The sequence below is a fragment of the Gallus gallus genome, chromosome 23 (genome assembly GCF_016699485.2).
Source record: "Gallus gallus isolate bGalGal1 chromosome 23, bGalGal1.mat.broiler.GRCg7b, whole genome shotgun sequence".
NCBI lineage: Eukaryota > Metazoa > Chordata > Aves > Galliformes > Phasianidae > Gallus > Gallus gallus.
The window spans coordinates 3,880,001-3,893,398 of NC_052554.1; the positions used below are offsets into that span (position 1 = coordinate 3,880,001).

The 13,398-nt window shown below is 48.7% G+C and overlaps 2 protein-coding genes across 5 annotated transcripts; both read left to right on the plus strand.

The window, feature by feature from the left end:
- The first annotated feature begins 966 nt into the window (after positions 1-966).
- SF3A3 (splicing factor 3a subunit 3) lies at positions 967-7,846 on the plus strand. The gene is made up of 17 exons (XM_001232934.7): positions 967-1,086; positions 1,179-1,226; positions 1,363-1,415; positions 1,867-1,972; positions 2,383-2,455; positions 2,860-2,951; positions 3,243-3,325; positions 3,646-3,784; positions 4,094-4,162; positions 4,518-4,585; positions 4,928-5,035; positions 5,318-5,387; positions 5,691-5,855; positions 5,983-6,093; positions 6,494-6,584; positions 7,175-7,230; positions 7,551-7,846. The coding sequence occupies exons 1-17, from the start codon at positions 991-993 to the stop codon at positions 7,626-7,628; spliced, it is 1,506 nt and encodes a 501-aa protein (XP_001232935.1). The 5' UTR covers positions 967-990; the 3' UTR covers positions 7,629-7,846.
- A 152-nt stretch (positions 7,847-7,998) lies between these two features.
- On the plus strand, positions 7,999-12,815 carry LOC107055024 (putative GPI-anchored protein pfl2). 4 transcript variants are annotated; one of them, XM_046903710.1, is made up of 9 exons: positions 7,999-8,696; positions 9,558-9,619; positions 9,753-9,812; positions 10,152-10,567; positions 10,645-10,743; positions 10,900-11,053; positions 11,206-11,849; positions 11,960-12,216; positions 12,350-12,815. In XM_046903710.1, the coding sequence occupies exons 1-7, from the start codon at positions 8,575-8,577 to the stop codon at positions 11,358-11,360; spliced, it is 1,068 nt and encodes a 355-aa protein (XP_046759666.1). In that variant the 5' UTR covers positions 7,999-8,574; the 3' UTR covers positions 11,361-11,849; positions 11,960-12,216; positions 12,350-12,815. The 4 variants fall into 4 exon arrangements, with proteins under 4 accessions (XP_046759666.1, XP_040507690.1, XP_040507691.1 ...); XM_040651756.2 differs by having other exon boundaries at positions 10,645-11,053; XM_046903709.1 differs by having other exon boundaries at positions 8,557-9,619; positions 10,645-11,053.
- The last annotated feature ends 583 nt before the right edge of the window (positions 12,816-13,398 follow it).

A 13,398-nucleotide genomic window follows, 5' to 3' on the forward strand; every position in this document is an offset into this window, starting at 1 on the left:
TAATTATAGTTTTGCATCTGGCAAAGTGGGGGCAAAGCACTGCCACGCTCCTCAGCATTTAGAGTAGATCTGAAGGCGGTGATTAAAATCCAAGAAAAAAGTGGAAGGCCACAACCACGACCTCTGCAGGAGGACGTCCCCCAGAGCCACCTCCTTTGAGCTGTGATATCCAAAGCCCACCAAACACAGCGCCTGTTTTTCCCAGGAGCAACAGCTGTGACCCGGGGCAGGCAGAAAGGAGGCAGCACCGGACTGGACATGTTTTGTTCTGCTGGGCCTGTTCCTGCTGCGGCTGTGATTCATGGCTGTGTAACGCTGCACACAGCCGCCCTCAGGCTGAAGGCTTTCATCCCGGCCTTGGGGCACCTGCAGCGCTCGCCCATCCTCAGGACAGGCATGAGCAGAGCTGCAGAGTGCTCACATTGATTCTGAGGGGGGGCAGCTCAAACTGTGGCTTTTCTAATCGCTGCCTGGGCCCTGCAACAAAGGGCAGTGTGTGAATGCAGACCCTGAAGGACTCTGCTGGGTGGACGGCCCTGGGGAGGGCGTGTGCTGCCTGTTTGTGTGGGGACATAGGTGCGTTTGGGAGCAGTTGTGCACTATCAGGGGATGGCACTGACACCCGTGCTGAGCTCTTGGAGGCCCAGAGGCTGTTCAGGCTGCGAGCAGCTGTCCCCTTCAATGCACACTGGGACAAAGCCACTGCGCTAGCAGCGTTTGGGACAGGATTTGTGGGCGTTCAGCCCTCTTCTCCCACCATCCGATATCGGAGTGGCTTCCTACCGCTCCACACTGCCTCGAGGCTGCACGAGATGTGGGAGAGCGGCTACACAGTTCTGCCTCCCCCGCTTCTCAGCAGCGAGAATCACCGCGGACCCACGTTCAGTGCGGACCCTTCCGGCGCGGCTCAGGGCGGGGCCGGACCCTTCCGGTAGCGCACAGAGTGTACCGGAAGTAGCTCGCGTCGATTTCCGGGCGGGACGCGGGAGGATGGAGACGATCCTGGAGCAGCAGCGGCGCTATCATGAGGAGCGGGAGCGGCTGATGGACGTCATGGTGAAGGAGATGCTCACCAAGAAGTCCACGGTGCGCCCGGGGAAAGGCGGGAGGGCTCGGAGGCGTTGTGTGGGGGATGGGCCGGGCCCAGGCCCTCGCTGACGCCGTTCCTCTTCCCGCAGCTCCGCGATCAGATCAACTCCGACCACCGGACGCGGGCCATGCAGGACGTGAGTCGGGCGGGGTGGGCCGCTGCGGCCCCGGGATCCGCGCGGGACGGCCCAGGCGGCTGCCGTGCCGCCGAGCTGCGGGGCCGGGCCCGGCTGAGGTTCGCGGTGGCAGCGTGGGGTTTGTGTTGTGTTTTAGAGGTACATGGAAGTGAGCGGCAACCTGAGGGACCTGTATGACGACAAGGATGGGTGAGTGTGCAGCCTGCTGGCTCGCGGATAGCGGAACTGGGGCTCCTCTGGATCTGCTGTAAACTGGGCAGAAGTGACACTGCAGTGCAAGGCTGGGGGTCAGCCCTAAACCTGCTGGAGGAGGACCCAGACTTCACGTTAAATGTGTTTGTGCACAACACAAACGTTTCATTGTTTCCTTGGATTGAATCATTGAGGGAGACTTGAGTGTTTGTAACTGAGACTGCAGCATTTTCAGTTGAGATGTGACCCAGATCCTCAAAGCATGGACCTGGATTCCTGTGGAACATCAGAGCAGCTTTGTGGGGCTGTGCTGTCAGTCTCACTGGTGTTTTGTGGGAGCAGAATGCAGCGTTAGATTTCCAAAAAGATTATATCAGCATAAACATGTTTTCTTTCTTGTTTGCTGCTTCTTTTTTTCTTGATCTGTCTTCTTTTCATGAACCTGTAGCTTGCGGAAGGAGGAGCTCAGTGCCATTTCAGGGCCAAATGAATTTGCAGAATTCTACAATAGACTGAAACAAATTAAAGAGTTCCACCGAAAGCATCCCAATGAGGTAAGTAGCTGCTTCATAAGAATAACTGATTTGTGGTGTGTTGGGTTTTTTCTCTGCTGTATTAAAATGTCACTCAGGAGAACAAAGTGTTCAAGAATAGGTGGTGCTTTAAGGCTTCATATAAGCCTCTGTGAGCAGGAGAAACTGCAGGATGCTCACCATGTCCTCCACACACTCTATTAGTTAAAGGGCATTCTGCTTCTGAGCTAGTATTCATTCTTGCCTGCCTAAGGCAGTCTAAAGTCAGAGTCACTGGTTTGTACTTTTTTTCCTTAGTGCAAATATAATCATGAAGAAGTGCTTTGAACACCTCTTCAGTTACCAGTTTTACTGCTTGCAGTCTGTATGAATTATTCCCGGACATTAGCTGAACTAATCACTTTTTCTGTAACTTCTGTCTGTTCTTGAAGATTTGTGTTCCAATGTCAGTGGAGTTTGAGGAACTGTTGAAGGCCAGAGACAACCCAAGTGAGGAAGCTCAAAGTAAGTCTTTAGGGTTTTGTTTGTTTCTTTTTTGAGGCTAGTTTAAGTGAGAATACATTGCTTGCTGTGATTTAGTGACCTGTCTGATCTATTTTGCATGTTTGAGAGTTGCACCTCCCTTTTCCTACATTAACCATGACAATTGCTCTTATTTCATTTAAATTCTTCTGAGCTGCAGCCACCCTGAAATACTCAACAGTTGTGATGATTCTTTTGAGGAATGTTCTTATATAACAGAAGGAAGCCAGCAGACATCTAGTCACTGAGCATCCATTTGCATTATAAGCATGCGTAAGAAGGATAAATTAGTCTGCACTTAATGTTATTTTCAGATTCTAAAGCATGCATATAATAAGCAGAGAATGTTAAGTTTGTAACAAAGCTCTGTGTGCTCTTTCCTGCAGACCTGGTAGAATTCACAGATGAAGAAGGGTATGGACGATACTTAGATCTGCACGATTGCTATCTCAAATACATTAATCTGAAATCATCAGAGGTAAGTGGCTGCATTAGTGTGGGCACTCAGCTGTGTTATACTTCAGTGCTGAAGGCTGAGGGCTCTTTCTTTTCTTGGTTTGTTGTTTGTTTGTTTTAAATGTCATTTATTTCGAAATAGCTGTTTCAGAGTGCTTGTTTTGCATTGTGTTCGAAAGCACATGGTAAACCCCAGCCCTGTGCAGAATAAAGGCATGAGCTTTCTGCTTTTCTTCTGGTCTGGTAATTGGAAATTGGATGCTGATTTGGCTGCATGTGTATAAAGTCTGACTCAAACTTTTTTTCTTCTTAGAAACTGGATTACATCACTTATCTTTCTACATTTGACCAACTCTTTGACATTCCCAAAGAGAGAAAAAATGCTGAATATAAGAGGTGAGCCTTTTGTCCTGCCTGCTTCATTTATGACAGTTGATGAGAAGGAATTTGCTTCTCAAGTGTCCAGCTTCAGGAACAGTTAGCAATCAAGCATAGGAGATATAGATTGGGTAACTGAGCTGTTGTAACTCAGACGTAAATCTTTTGAGCCCTGAGAGAACATGAAGCACAACAAAATGTGGAAAGCCATTGGGCTTCTTATTCTGTGGAACTACTTTTGTTTATTGTATTAAAAGCTATTCTAATCTTGATAACTTTGATATTGTTATATCAGCAATTTGATATGGAATTGTCTGTGCTGATAATTATTCTGCCAGGTATCTTGAAATGCTTCTTGAGTACCTACAGGAGTACACAGATCGAGTGAAACCATTACTGGACCAGAATGAGCTCTTTGGGAAAATTCAGACTGAGTTTGAGAAAAAGTGGGAAAATGGAACGTTCCCTGGCTGGCCGGTGAGCAGCTGTGAATTCAGTGTGAAGCAGCTGTGAATTCAGTGTGAATGCTTTTGTGTTTGTGATGGATTTCCTATGCATTGTTTGTGTGAAATCATTGCTGAGGTGGAGTTTGAAGAGAACTTGCATTTGAAAGTAGCCTTTTTAAAGCTTTGCTTGCTTTTAATCTTTTCTGTTATTTCATTGCACGGTTCAGTGATAGAATGTTTGTGTGTGTGAAATGAACTGCTTTTCTGTATGTTGGATGACTGTATTGCATGAAGAGTTAAAGAATATCACACAGATGTCCCATGTGTCTTCTCTTGGCAGAAAGAGACCAGCAGTGCACTCACTCATGCTGGAGCCCACCTGGATCTCTCAGCGTTTTCCTCTTGGGAAGTACGTATTCAGTGCTGTGCACCTGGTCGTAAATTTTGGGCAGATGGGAGCTTAACCATTTGGTTTCTTTCCATCATTTTGCTTCTTGAGCTTTTGTTTTGGGCTCTGTTCTCTCTGGATGGAACATTGGTCATGCTGATGATTTAATTTCTCCCACTAGAGGGCTGCAACTTGTAAGGTCTATTGAGATTTGTCACTTTCCTCATTTTTTCAGTAAGGAGTGGCACACACTTGACAGTCATTTCTTTAGTGCTGTTCCTTCTTCCTCTTTTCTTCTTTTTTTTAATGAGATATACATCCATATTATATATTTTTTAATAGCTCTTATCTTACTGTGATTTGCTATATTGAATAGGAATTGGCCTCCCTAGGACTGGACAGACTAAAATCAGCGTTATTGGCCCTGGGACTGAAATGTGGAGGGTAAGATGCACTCTCTTCCTAATTCCTTTTCAGTTTTTGAGGTCTTTCCACCTTACATTCCTTTATGGGATATTTGTTTGGCATCTCTATTATACAAGAATTACTTTAATGATGTTCAACACATTGAAAACCAATCAGGGATTCTGTGATCTACAGTTTTGAAGTGTGCTGTACTGAAGTCTCTTGTATAGAAGAATGTGGTCTAAAAAACAAAGACAAAGATCATAGAAAATCTCTTCATCTCTTAAAAGCTGAATTTATGATGTTGTTGTGTGAATTCAAATGGTACTCTGGAAATAGAAAACTGTGATCTGAATTCATCTCCTCCCTGTTTCTCCACAGGACTCTGGAAGAGCGTGCTCAGAGGCTTTTTAGTACTAAAGGCAAGTCCCTAGAAGCACTCGATCCTTCCTTGTTTGCTAAGAATCCAAAGACAAAGGGAATCAAAAGGTGAGTTCTTTAAGGTCATTCTCAGGTCGGTGCTGATCCCATCACTGGGATATAAACATCACCACTCTATAGTTGTGCTAGATTCCCAGAGTATTGGAATCCTTTTACTTTGGTCCTCAACCAAATGTAAGATATCAGAGCTGAATAGTTTGCATGCAGTTTAGTTTATGTCAGCCCTATCTCTTGCTGCACATGAGTCAAATGTGTGGAAAGGAGTTCTGTATGTGTTTGGTGTTTGCAGTTCTGGAACGGACTTAGTGAAATTTCTTTATCTGTTTTCAGAGACACTGAAAGAAATAAGGATCTTGCATTCCTGGAAGCTCAGATATATGAATATGTCGAAGTTCTTGGGGTAAGAATTTTATTTTGTCTTTGAGCTTTTGGTTGCAGATCTGTCCAGCAGTGACCAGAAGATCATTCTTGTCTTTATGAAGTGCCTTCATAGACTGTCCAGAAGAATTAGTTTTCTTTCCAGAAGTTTACATGTTCCTATGGGGAAACCTGCCTGCCTTTATTTCTTTCTTGTTCCTCCTTAATGCTTGCTTTAAATCCTTGCTTCAGTTTGGATTATGGTAGCAGCTGCCATTGTCTTGCCATCTTATTTTGTTGCTGTTGCTGTTGTGTGAACAGCTCCTTCTATTTTCTCCCACTCTAGGAACAGAGACACCTTACTCATGAGAATGTGCAACGTAAGCAAGCACGGACAGGGGAAGAGAGGGAGGAGGAGGAAGAAGAGCAGATCAGTGAGAGTGAGAGTGAAGATGAAGAAAATGAAATCATTTATAATCCTAAAAATCTGCCCCTTGGTTGGGATGGCAAGGTAACCGAGACTGTTAGGTCTGGATTTAGCTCTGAAGAAGTGGGAGATTCCACTTAACTCCATGCTTCTCTTCTGTTTGAAACTCCCTTGTCACTTGGCCTAATCTTTGTTTGTATTCCCTTCTCAGCCAATCCCATACTGGTTATATAAACTACATGGTTTAAACATCAACTACAACTGTGAGATTTGTGGTAACTACACCTACCGAGGGCCCAAAGCTTTTCAACGCCATTTTGCAGTAAGTAATGTTTTGTCACAAGAACCATCAATGCCACATACAGATCTTTGTAATAAGTAACGAGTAAATGACACGAGCATCTGAGTGGCATTTCTTCCACTTATAAAATGTGGTCTGTGCTGATGCTGCAGGGCCATGCTATTGGAACTGGAAATTATCCAGAGCATCTGAAGGTCTGTTCTGCCAATTTCTGTCTGGTCACCTCTTGTTTGAACACTGCTATCCAGGCCTGATTGATGCAGAGCACTGCCAGTGTCTTGTTACCATCAGAAAAAAATGCTTGGGAGATTTGTGTTTTGTTAGTATTTGTTTTACACTGTTTAGAGTATAATAGGACTTCTCATAGGCATTGTGGGTGAGGTGGCATTCCCTCTCAGTGACTTTTGCCTCTCGTTCCCAGGAGTGGCGTCATGCTCATGGAATGAGATGCCTGGGCATTCCCAACACTGCACATTTTGCCAATGTCACACAGATTGAGGATGCTGTCTCACGTAAGTCTTGATGACATTTCTTTGCACAGAACTGGGAATGTGCTGCAAGAACATTGGCATTTGCTAGCTCTGGCCAAAAATGTATTACCTCATACTGGTGACTAATTTAAGGAAGGAGTGTAAGAAGCATGATGCTGGTGGGATCACCCTTCATTGGAACATCTCTCCGAGTTCTTAGAGAGAGAATGTCTTTGTTTCTTGTTGAATGCCTGCAGAATTAGATGTTTGCTAGGAATGCCAGCCAAATGTCTGTTTCTTGCCAGCTGTTTTGCCTGCAATGCTTTATGTATGGAATCTCAGCCAAGTGTAGTGGGCCACCATTTATTCAGAGTGTGACTGTGTGATCCCATGCAACTGTTACTTAACTGATACTCATCACAGTCTCTGTGGGGAAGCCAGCAAAACATTCAGAAATGGTGGAGCCTCACGGGAGATTTTGAAAGCCTGCAGTACTTCGTGAAAGGCACAGAAGTGACAGTGTTTGGTGTTTATCTTATTTTTTGTTTTAAATGCTGATGTATTTTAGTAGTTTCAAATCCAGTATCTGAAGCGAAATGGTACTCATATTGTGAATGGCTTTGTATTTACAGTGTGGGCAAAGCTGAAACTGCAGAAGGCTTCAGAGAGGTGGCAGCCTGATACAGAGGTGAGATGGCAGAGGCACTGGGACATTTCTAGTCTAATGTACTTGGGAGCCTTCATCTGCCTTGCATGAAGTGGCTCTGGCCGGAGAATTTCTAACACAAGCTGTATCACAGGCTGAGATCTCCAGTGGCACTTCAGAGCCTTCTGTAATTATTCTGAGTCTAGATAAGATCTTACTGAGCTTGCTGGTAGATCAGCTGCGTATCTTCATGTGGAGAGGCTCTTGGCAGAGTGGTTGTGCTCAGATGCAGCTGTGAATGCTGTAGCAGAACCTGAGTCAGGCCGCATGCAGGTGTCTCTAAACTGTTCATTCCACTCTAGGAGGAATATGAGGACTCCAGTGGGAATGTGGTGAATAAAAAGACCTACGAAGACTTGAAACGTCAAGGGCTGCTGTAACTTTTCCCAGGTGAAGGATTTCACATCAGAAAAAAGAAAGGAGAAGTGTCACCAGCTCCAGTTCTTCTTCAGTTTATGGATTTTTCTATTTGCATGAGCATAGGATACTTTATAGAATCGCTTTCTAGTAAGCCCTTTGTGAAAAGCAGTCTTGTGATGTTATTTTATATTAAAAAAAAAAAAACACCTTAAAAATAAATTGATTTTAACTTAGGAAATGCTGAAAATGTGTCTCCTTTTGTATGCTGGAAGGAGGAGATTTGATGATGGTATTATTCAAACACTTTCTACACAGTTTGAATTGTTAGAAACAATTACTTCTCTCTTATTCCAGTGCTGATGGAAGTTTTTATGATGAGGATTGCCTTCTTTAAAGCACATACATGAGCATTGCATGCTGCCAATGCATAATGGTCTTGTACTATATCATAGTTTAATGTCTTTCTTTGTGCCCCTTTGCAGAGCAGATATTTGGCTTGCATTGCTGCTTTGGCTTCCTGTGAGGCTTTGGCTACTGGGATTTTTTTCAGGGAACAAATAAATGAGCTTTGTTTAGGATGGGCTGCCATGTGGGTAGTTTGTGTTAGTTTGTCCAGCACTGGCATTGACTTGAAGGCCTGGTAGATGCTAGCACAGATCCTTCCTTTGGTTCTCTTGAACTGTGATACTACCACACGAATTAAAGTCCTGTGAGGAGAAAAGAGGCACTGGGCAGAGGCATTGGGGTTTATGGCAGCCCTCACACTGCCTACAGTGGGCTTTCATTTTGGCATAGACGTGCTGGCGCGACATCTCTTGCCTTGAAAATCCTTTTCTCAGTTGTCACTGCGCATGGACATTTGCATCTCCAAATCCAGCAGGGCTGCAGGTAACAAACCCTTCTCCCTGGGTGACGGTTTGCGCAGCTGGTGGTTGGCAGGGTGGGGCTGCTCACTGCCACCAGGGCATGTGCTGTGCTGCAGGTACTGCAGGTGCTGTAGCTGCTCGGTGCTCAGAGGCTCTCCATCTCTTGCAGCAGCTGCAGGCTTCCTCTGGTGTGCAGGGGCTTTCAGGGCACGGACACAGAGGGTGAGTCTATGAGCAGATTCCTTTCCCTGCTTGGGGTTGAGAAGCTTGTTTCAGGGTGAGCCTTTTCTGGTTTGTTCTTAGCCTGTCCTGGAGGTGGGTCTGGCTGTGCTGGAGCTGTACCAGCCTCAGTAAGGGCTGTCCTAACCTGGCCTGGGTTGGGGGGCTGCCCTGCTCTGGGAGGTGAGAAACTCCAGCCTGTATTGTTTTCTGTCATTCTGAAAGAGTGCCCTGGGAATGCTATCTGAGCTTAAATCCTAAGGCAGAAGGGGGGGTATTTGGAAAGCAGCCTTGGAGCATGTTTGGAGTCATCTCTGCTGCTTCCTTATTTAAACTGGCAAAGATTTTGCAAGGAAGATGTCTGCTTTCATTCAATGGAGAGCAGTGTATCTCAGGAAACACCAAAGGAGGTGGAACTTCCCCACGTGTGGTGTGAGCAGTGCAAGGGGTCGGTGTTGGGAGGCAATGCAGACAACTGGATTCAGAATTCCATGCAACAGGTATGTGTGTGGCACCATCCTGAGCTGGGGCAGCTTCTTCATTTACAACAGCATCAGCAGTTTGCTGTGTGTGGTGCCAAGCTGGTGCTGTTCACGGCTCTGTGTTACACAGAGGTGGAGAGTTACCACACCAACAGCAGCACATGGCCTCCCAGGGGGCTCCTGTTTGGCAGGGCTGGGCTGAGCCCTGGGTCTGAGCCCACAGGGAGAAGTGCTCCCTGGATCCCTCAGTGCTTGTTCAGCCTTCTCGTGCTGCAACCGAGACTGGAAGAGCCTGGCTCTTGGTCTCTGATGCCAGACAAGGATAACTTCTGGGTGATGAGCTGGTTCTGATTGCCCAGTTCTGATTGCATCTCTCTGCCAGGTCCCAGCTGAGGTTGCTGGTGGGGGTGATGGCAGCTCACCGGCAGCTCTTCCCTACTCCAGGTAATGGGGGCTCTGAGCAGTGTCCATCCCAGAGCTGCTACCCCACAGCCTGCACGGATCCCTGCTCTCCCAGGGAGACTGCCAGGGCTGAACTTGGCCTCTGATGGTCCCAGTTGTCTCTGCTCTGTTTCAGGCCTGCTGCTCTGTGTCTTGGCTCTGCACTTCTGCACCCAGGGCCCTCTTGCCATAGCAGGTGAGTGCACAGCAGAGGATCCTCTTGGGAATGGGGCAAAGGCAACTTGGTGTGATGGGACAACATCCCTGTCCCCTCTTGGCTGTAAGCTATTGGACAGAGCTGTGCTCAGGAAATTTTCTTGAGGTTTTGACCCCAGAAATGGCTGTATCTCCTATGCAATGTGCCTCGAAGGGGAAGGGAGAAGCTGCTGTAACGTTTCCATAGTCAGCGATTATCTCTGACCCGCTGGGCAGGCTCCTCCCTGCTGGCTGCAAGCAGATCTTTGTTCTTGTTTGGGATGGGGGACCACATGGATGCTATTTCCTTCACCAAGGGGGAACTTTGTGTTTTTTTTAGGGCGCAAAGTGGTCAACATGTCCATAGTCACCACCCATGCCTCGGTGGCTGCCACCAGTGCCTCAATGTCCACAACCAACCAGGCATCCATGGCCACCAACCAGACCTCAGTGGCCACCAATCAGACCTCAGTGACCACCTACGACCAGGCATTGGTGGCCACCAACCAGACCTCAGTGGCCACCTCCAACCAGGCATCAGTAGCCACCAATCAGGCCTCAGTGTCTGCCACCAGTGCCTCAGTAGCCACCTCCAATCAGGCATTGGTGGCCACCAACCAGACCTCAGTGGCTACCGCCAGTGCCTCAATGGCTGCCTCCAACCACACCTCAGTGACCACCACCACCACTTGGGTGTCCATCAGCCAGGCTTCAGTGGCTGCCAACGCCTCCATGAACCATACAGAACAAACCCCGGTAAGGAGAGGGAAGGGGGATGCTGGCCATGCAGAAGCTCTGCTGCGCTGTGACCCCCTGGCGTGTCCTCCCCCCAGCTCAGCTGTCAGAGCTTCCAGTGCTCCGGGGAGAGGTGTTACCAGGATGAGGCCCACAGCAACATGACGACCACCTGCTACAATGAGACCTTCTGCGAGGTATGGAGCTTAGAGCGGCTGCTGGAGGCTGTGAGCACAACACCTGATTTTCCTTTGCCACTGTCCCACTCTGTCCATTATTTTTGCTCCTCTGTAATGGCCTCTCTTCGCACTTCTAGTGGGTTTTTTTTTTTTCCTTTGGCTCTGCTGTTGCAGCTTTATCGTTTCTCCAGCATGAACTACACCGCCAGATGCAGCAGTGTGTGCAGTGCAGAGCTGTGCAGGACCAATGGCAGCGTGACCCTACAGCAGTGCACCATGGAGTGCTGCAACACCTCCCTCTGCCTGCAGCTCAATGCAAGCTCCTATGGTAACTGCTCCATGGTTTATCCCGCTGCATGCAACAGAAGTGGGTGTGCGGATCCATCATGCTGGGCTGCATCGCTGTGGTTCCTCTGCCCCAGCGTGTGGACATGAAGGCTGCACATGGGCTGTGTCCTCAGGGCTCCTCTGTGCCCACAGGTGATCTTCCCCCCACCACCGTGCTGCCCACGACCACCATCACCACCACCACCACCCCACGCCCCCCCCCACGAAATGTAGGTACCCGATGTGATCTTTGTGCGAAAGCTGCCTCGAAAGGGGAACAAATCCTTAATGAGCTTTGCAAGATGTAAGGGTGCTAAGCACACCGTCTGCAATGCTCCAAGCAGCCCAAGGCAGCTGTGGGACAAAGCCTCCTCGAGCCACAGAAGGGGTGGGGTGGTGCTGGGGCACCCAAGTGATGGGGTGGAAGGAGCTTTATCTCTGCACAGCGTTGCTGAGAGGAAGGAAAAGGAGGTTTGAAACTCGTGGTGGTGTTGCAGTGAGGTTTCCTGCAGTGGCAGATGGGAGCTCTCTCTTATCTCTTAGTATGAAAAGCTGGAGACAGATGATGCCAAATGCTGAGATATAGGGGGGGTTTGGGAGGGCACTGTGGGAGGAAGGGCTGCCTGAGGTCCAGATCTGGCCCTGGGCATCCTGCTGCCTGCACCACACCTGCACAGGTCTCCTCTGGTCTTGTCTTGCAGGGGAAAATCTGTGCAGCATTCTCCTGCCATGGGGATGGATGTTTCAAAGGCAAGAAGAGCACAGCTAGATGCTTTGTTGGGCATGATTTCTGCGAGGTACGGCTGGGACAGGACAGGTGGGATGTGCTGGAGTCTGCGTGCATCCCCTCAATGCAAATGCCAGAGGCTGGGCAGGACCAGCAGGTCAATCTCTCTCCTCCTTCCAGATGAAGAAGACGGGCTTCAATTATGTGGCAGGATGCAGCAAAGCCTGCAAGGCTGCCAAGCCTGTCTGTGCCCGGGGGGTGAAGGCTGCCTGTTTCCAGGAGTGCTGCCCCGCCACCCCCAAGGGCAGCTGCTTAAAGCTGGATGGCAAAGTTCATGTGAATGGTGCTGGGCAGGTGGCTGTGTCCCCGCTGCTGCAGCTCCTGGCATGTGGGGCAGCCCTCCTCTTGAGCCGAAGGGCCTCCACTCCCCTCCATGGGTAAGCAGCAGCCCTGCAGCCTTTCCCCTCCTTGATTTCAGCTGAGGTCGCTATCAAACACCCTCTGTTGCATCCCCATGCCAGGAGCGAGGTGCCCTGGAGCTCATAGATGGTGACTTCTCCCTCCATGCAGGTGATCCCCGCTACACATCGAGCCTCTGTGCTGCAGGGATGGCAGATGCTGGAAGGAGAGACCTCAGGTGTAGGAGTGAGAGGATGCTGAGCCAGCTTGGAACCCAGGAACCTCTGCCTTGACCCAAGGCACAGCTTACACAGTGTAGTTACAACGTGTTTGCACCGCAACTGTCTGAACACCCACTTAGTTTCTAAATGATACGTCCTGTCCCAGTAGGCTGTACTGTTTTGTCTCCAGGTCTTAGACAGGGCAATGGGGCTGAGCTAAAAGCATCGTGTTAGACCGTCCTGTTTCGTATCTATGATTCTCTATGGGTAAATGTAGAGCAGAGACACGAGCGTGAGTCTGTAACAGGAGCTGGCTCCCAGCCAGACAGCTGGCAATGGCTCTGTGGTGCCACTGTGCAAACACATTCTGTCCTCTTCCTGCTCTCTTTTAAGAAAATAAAATATAATGACAATAATAGAGAAGCTTCAGTCCCTTGGGTTGATGTCAGGCTGCTTTGGGCACAGCTCAGCTCCAGGGATGTGGTGGGAAGGGGATCCCAGCTGTAGGGCTGTGCTGGGACAGCAGCAGGATGGCTTTGCTGGGAGCTCCGCACAGTGGATGTGGGGCTGAGGGCAGGCAGTGTGCAGCCATCATTGGCCCTTCCACGCTGCAGTGCTGCTGCACCAAAGCCATGGCACGGGCTGGGGGGTGCTGTCCCATCAGTCTATCGGCAGAAAATGACAACGGGATGGAACTCAAAGATGTTTCTGTTTCAGAACCGACTCACGACACCACGTTTCTTGTAAGGAGGAGCGCTCTGGAGATTGGAGCAGATTTTTCTCACTGTTCTCCTTTCATTTCCTCTTCGCAGTCTTTTATCTGTTCTGAGAAGGGAGCAGAAAGCACAGACTGCTGCTTTTTCCATATCTGCTCGACTTTGCCGTTACTTCTACAGCAGCAGAAAGGGCTGACTCACACCGAGCTCCCCCGTTCGGCACGTCAGCGCCTGCTGACATTTCCCAGCACCTGCTCACACCCTCCGCAGCAGTTATTTGCAT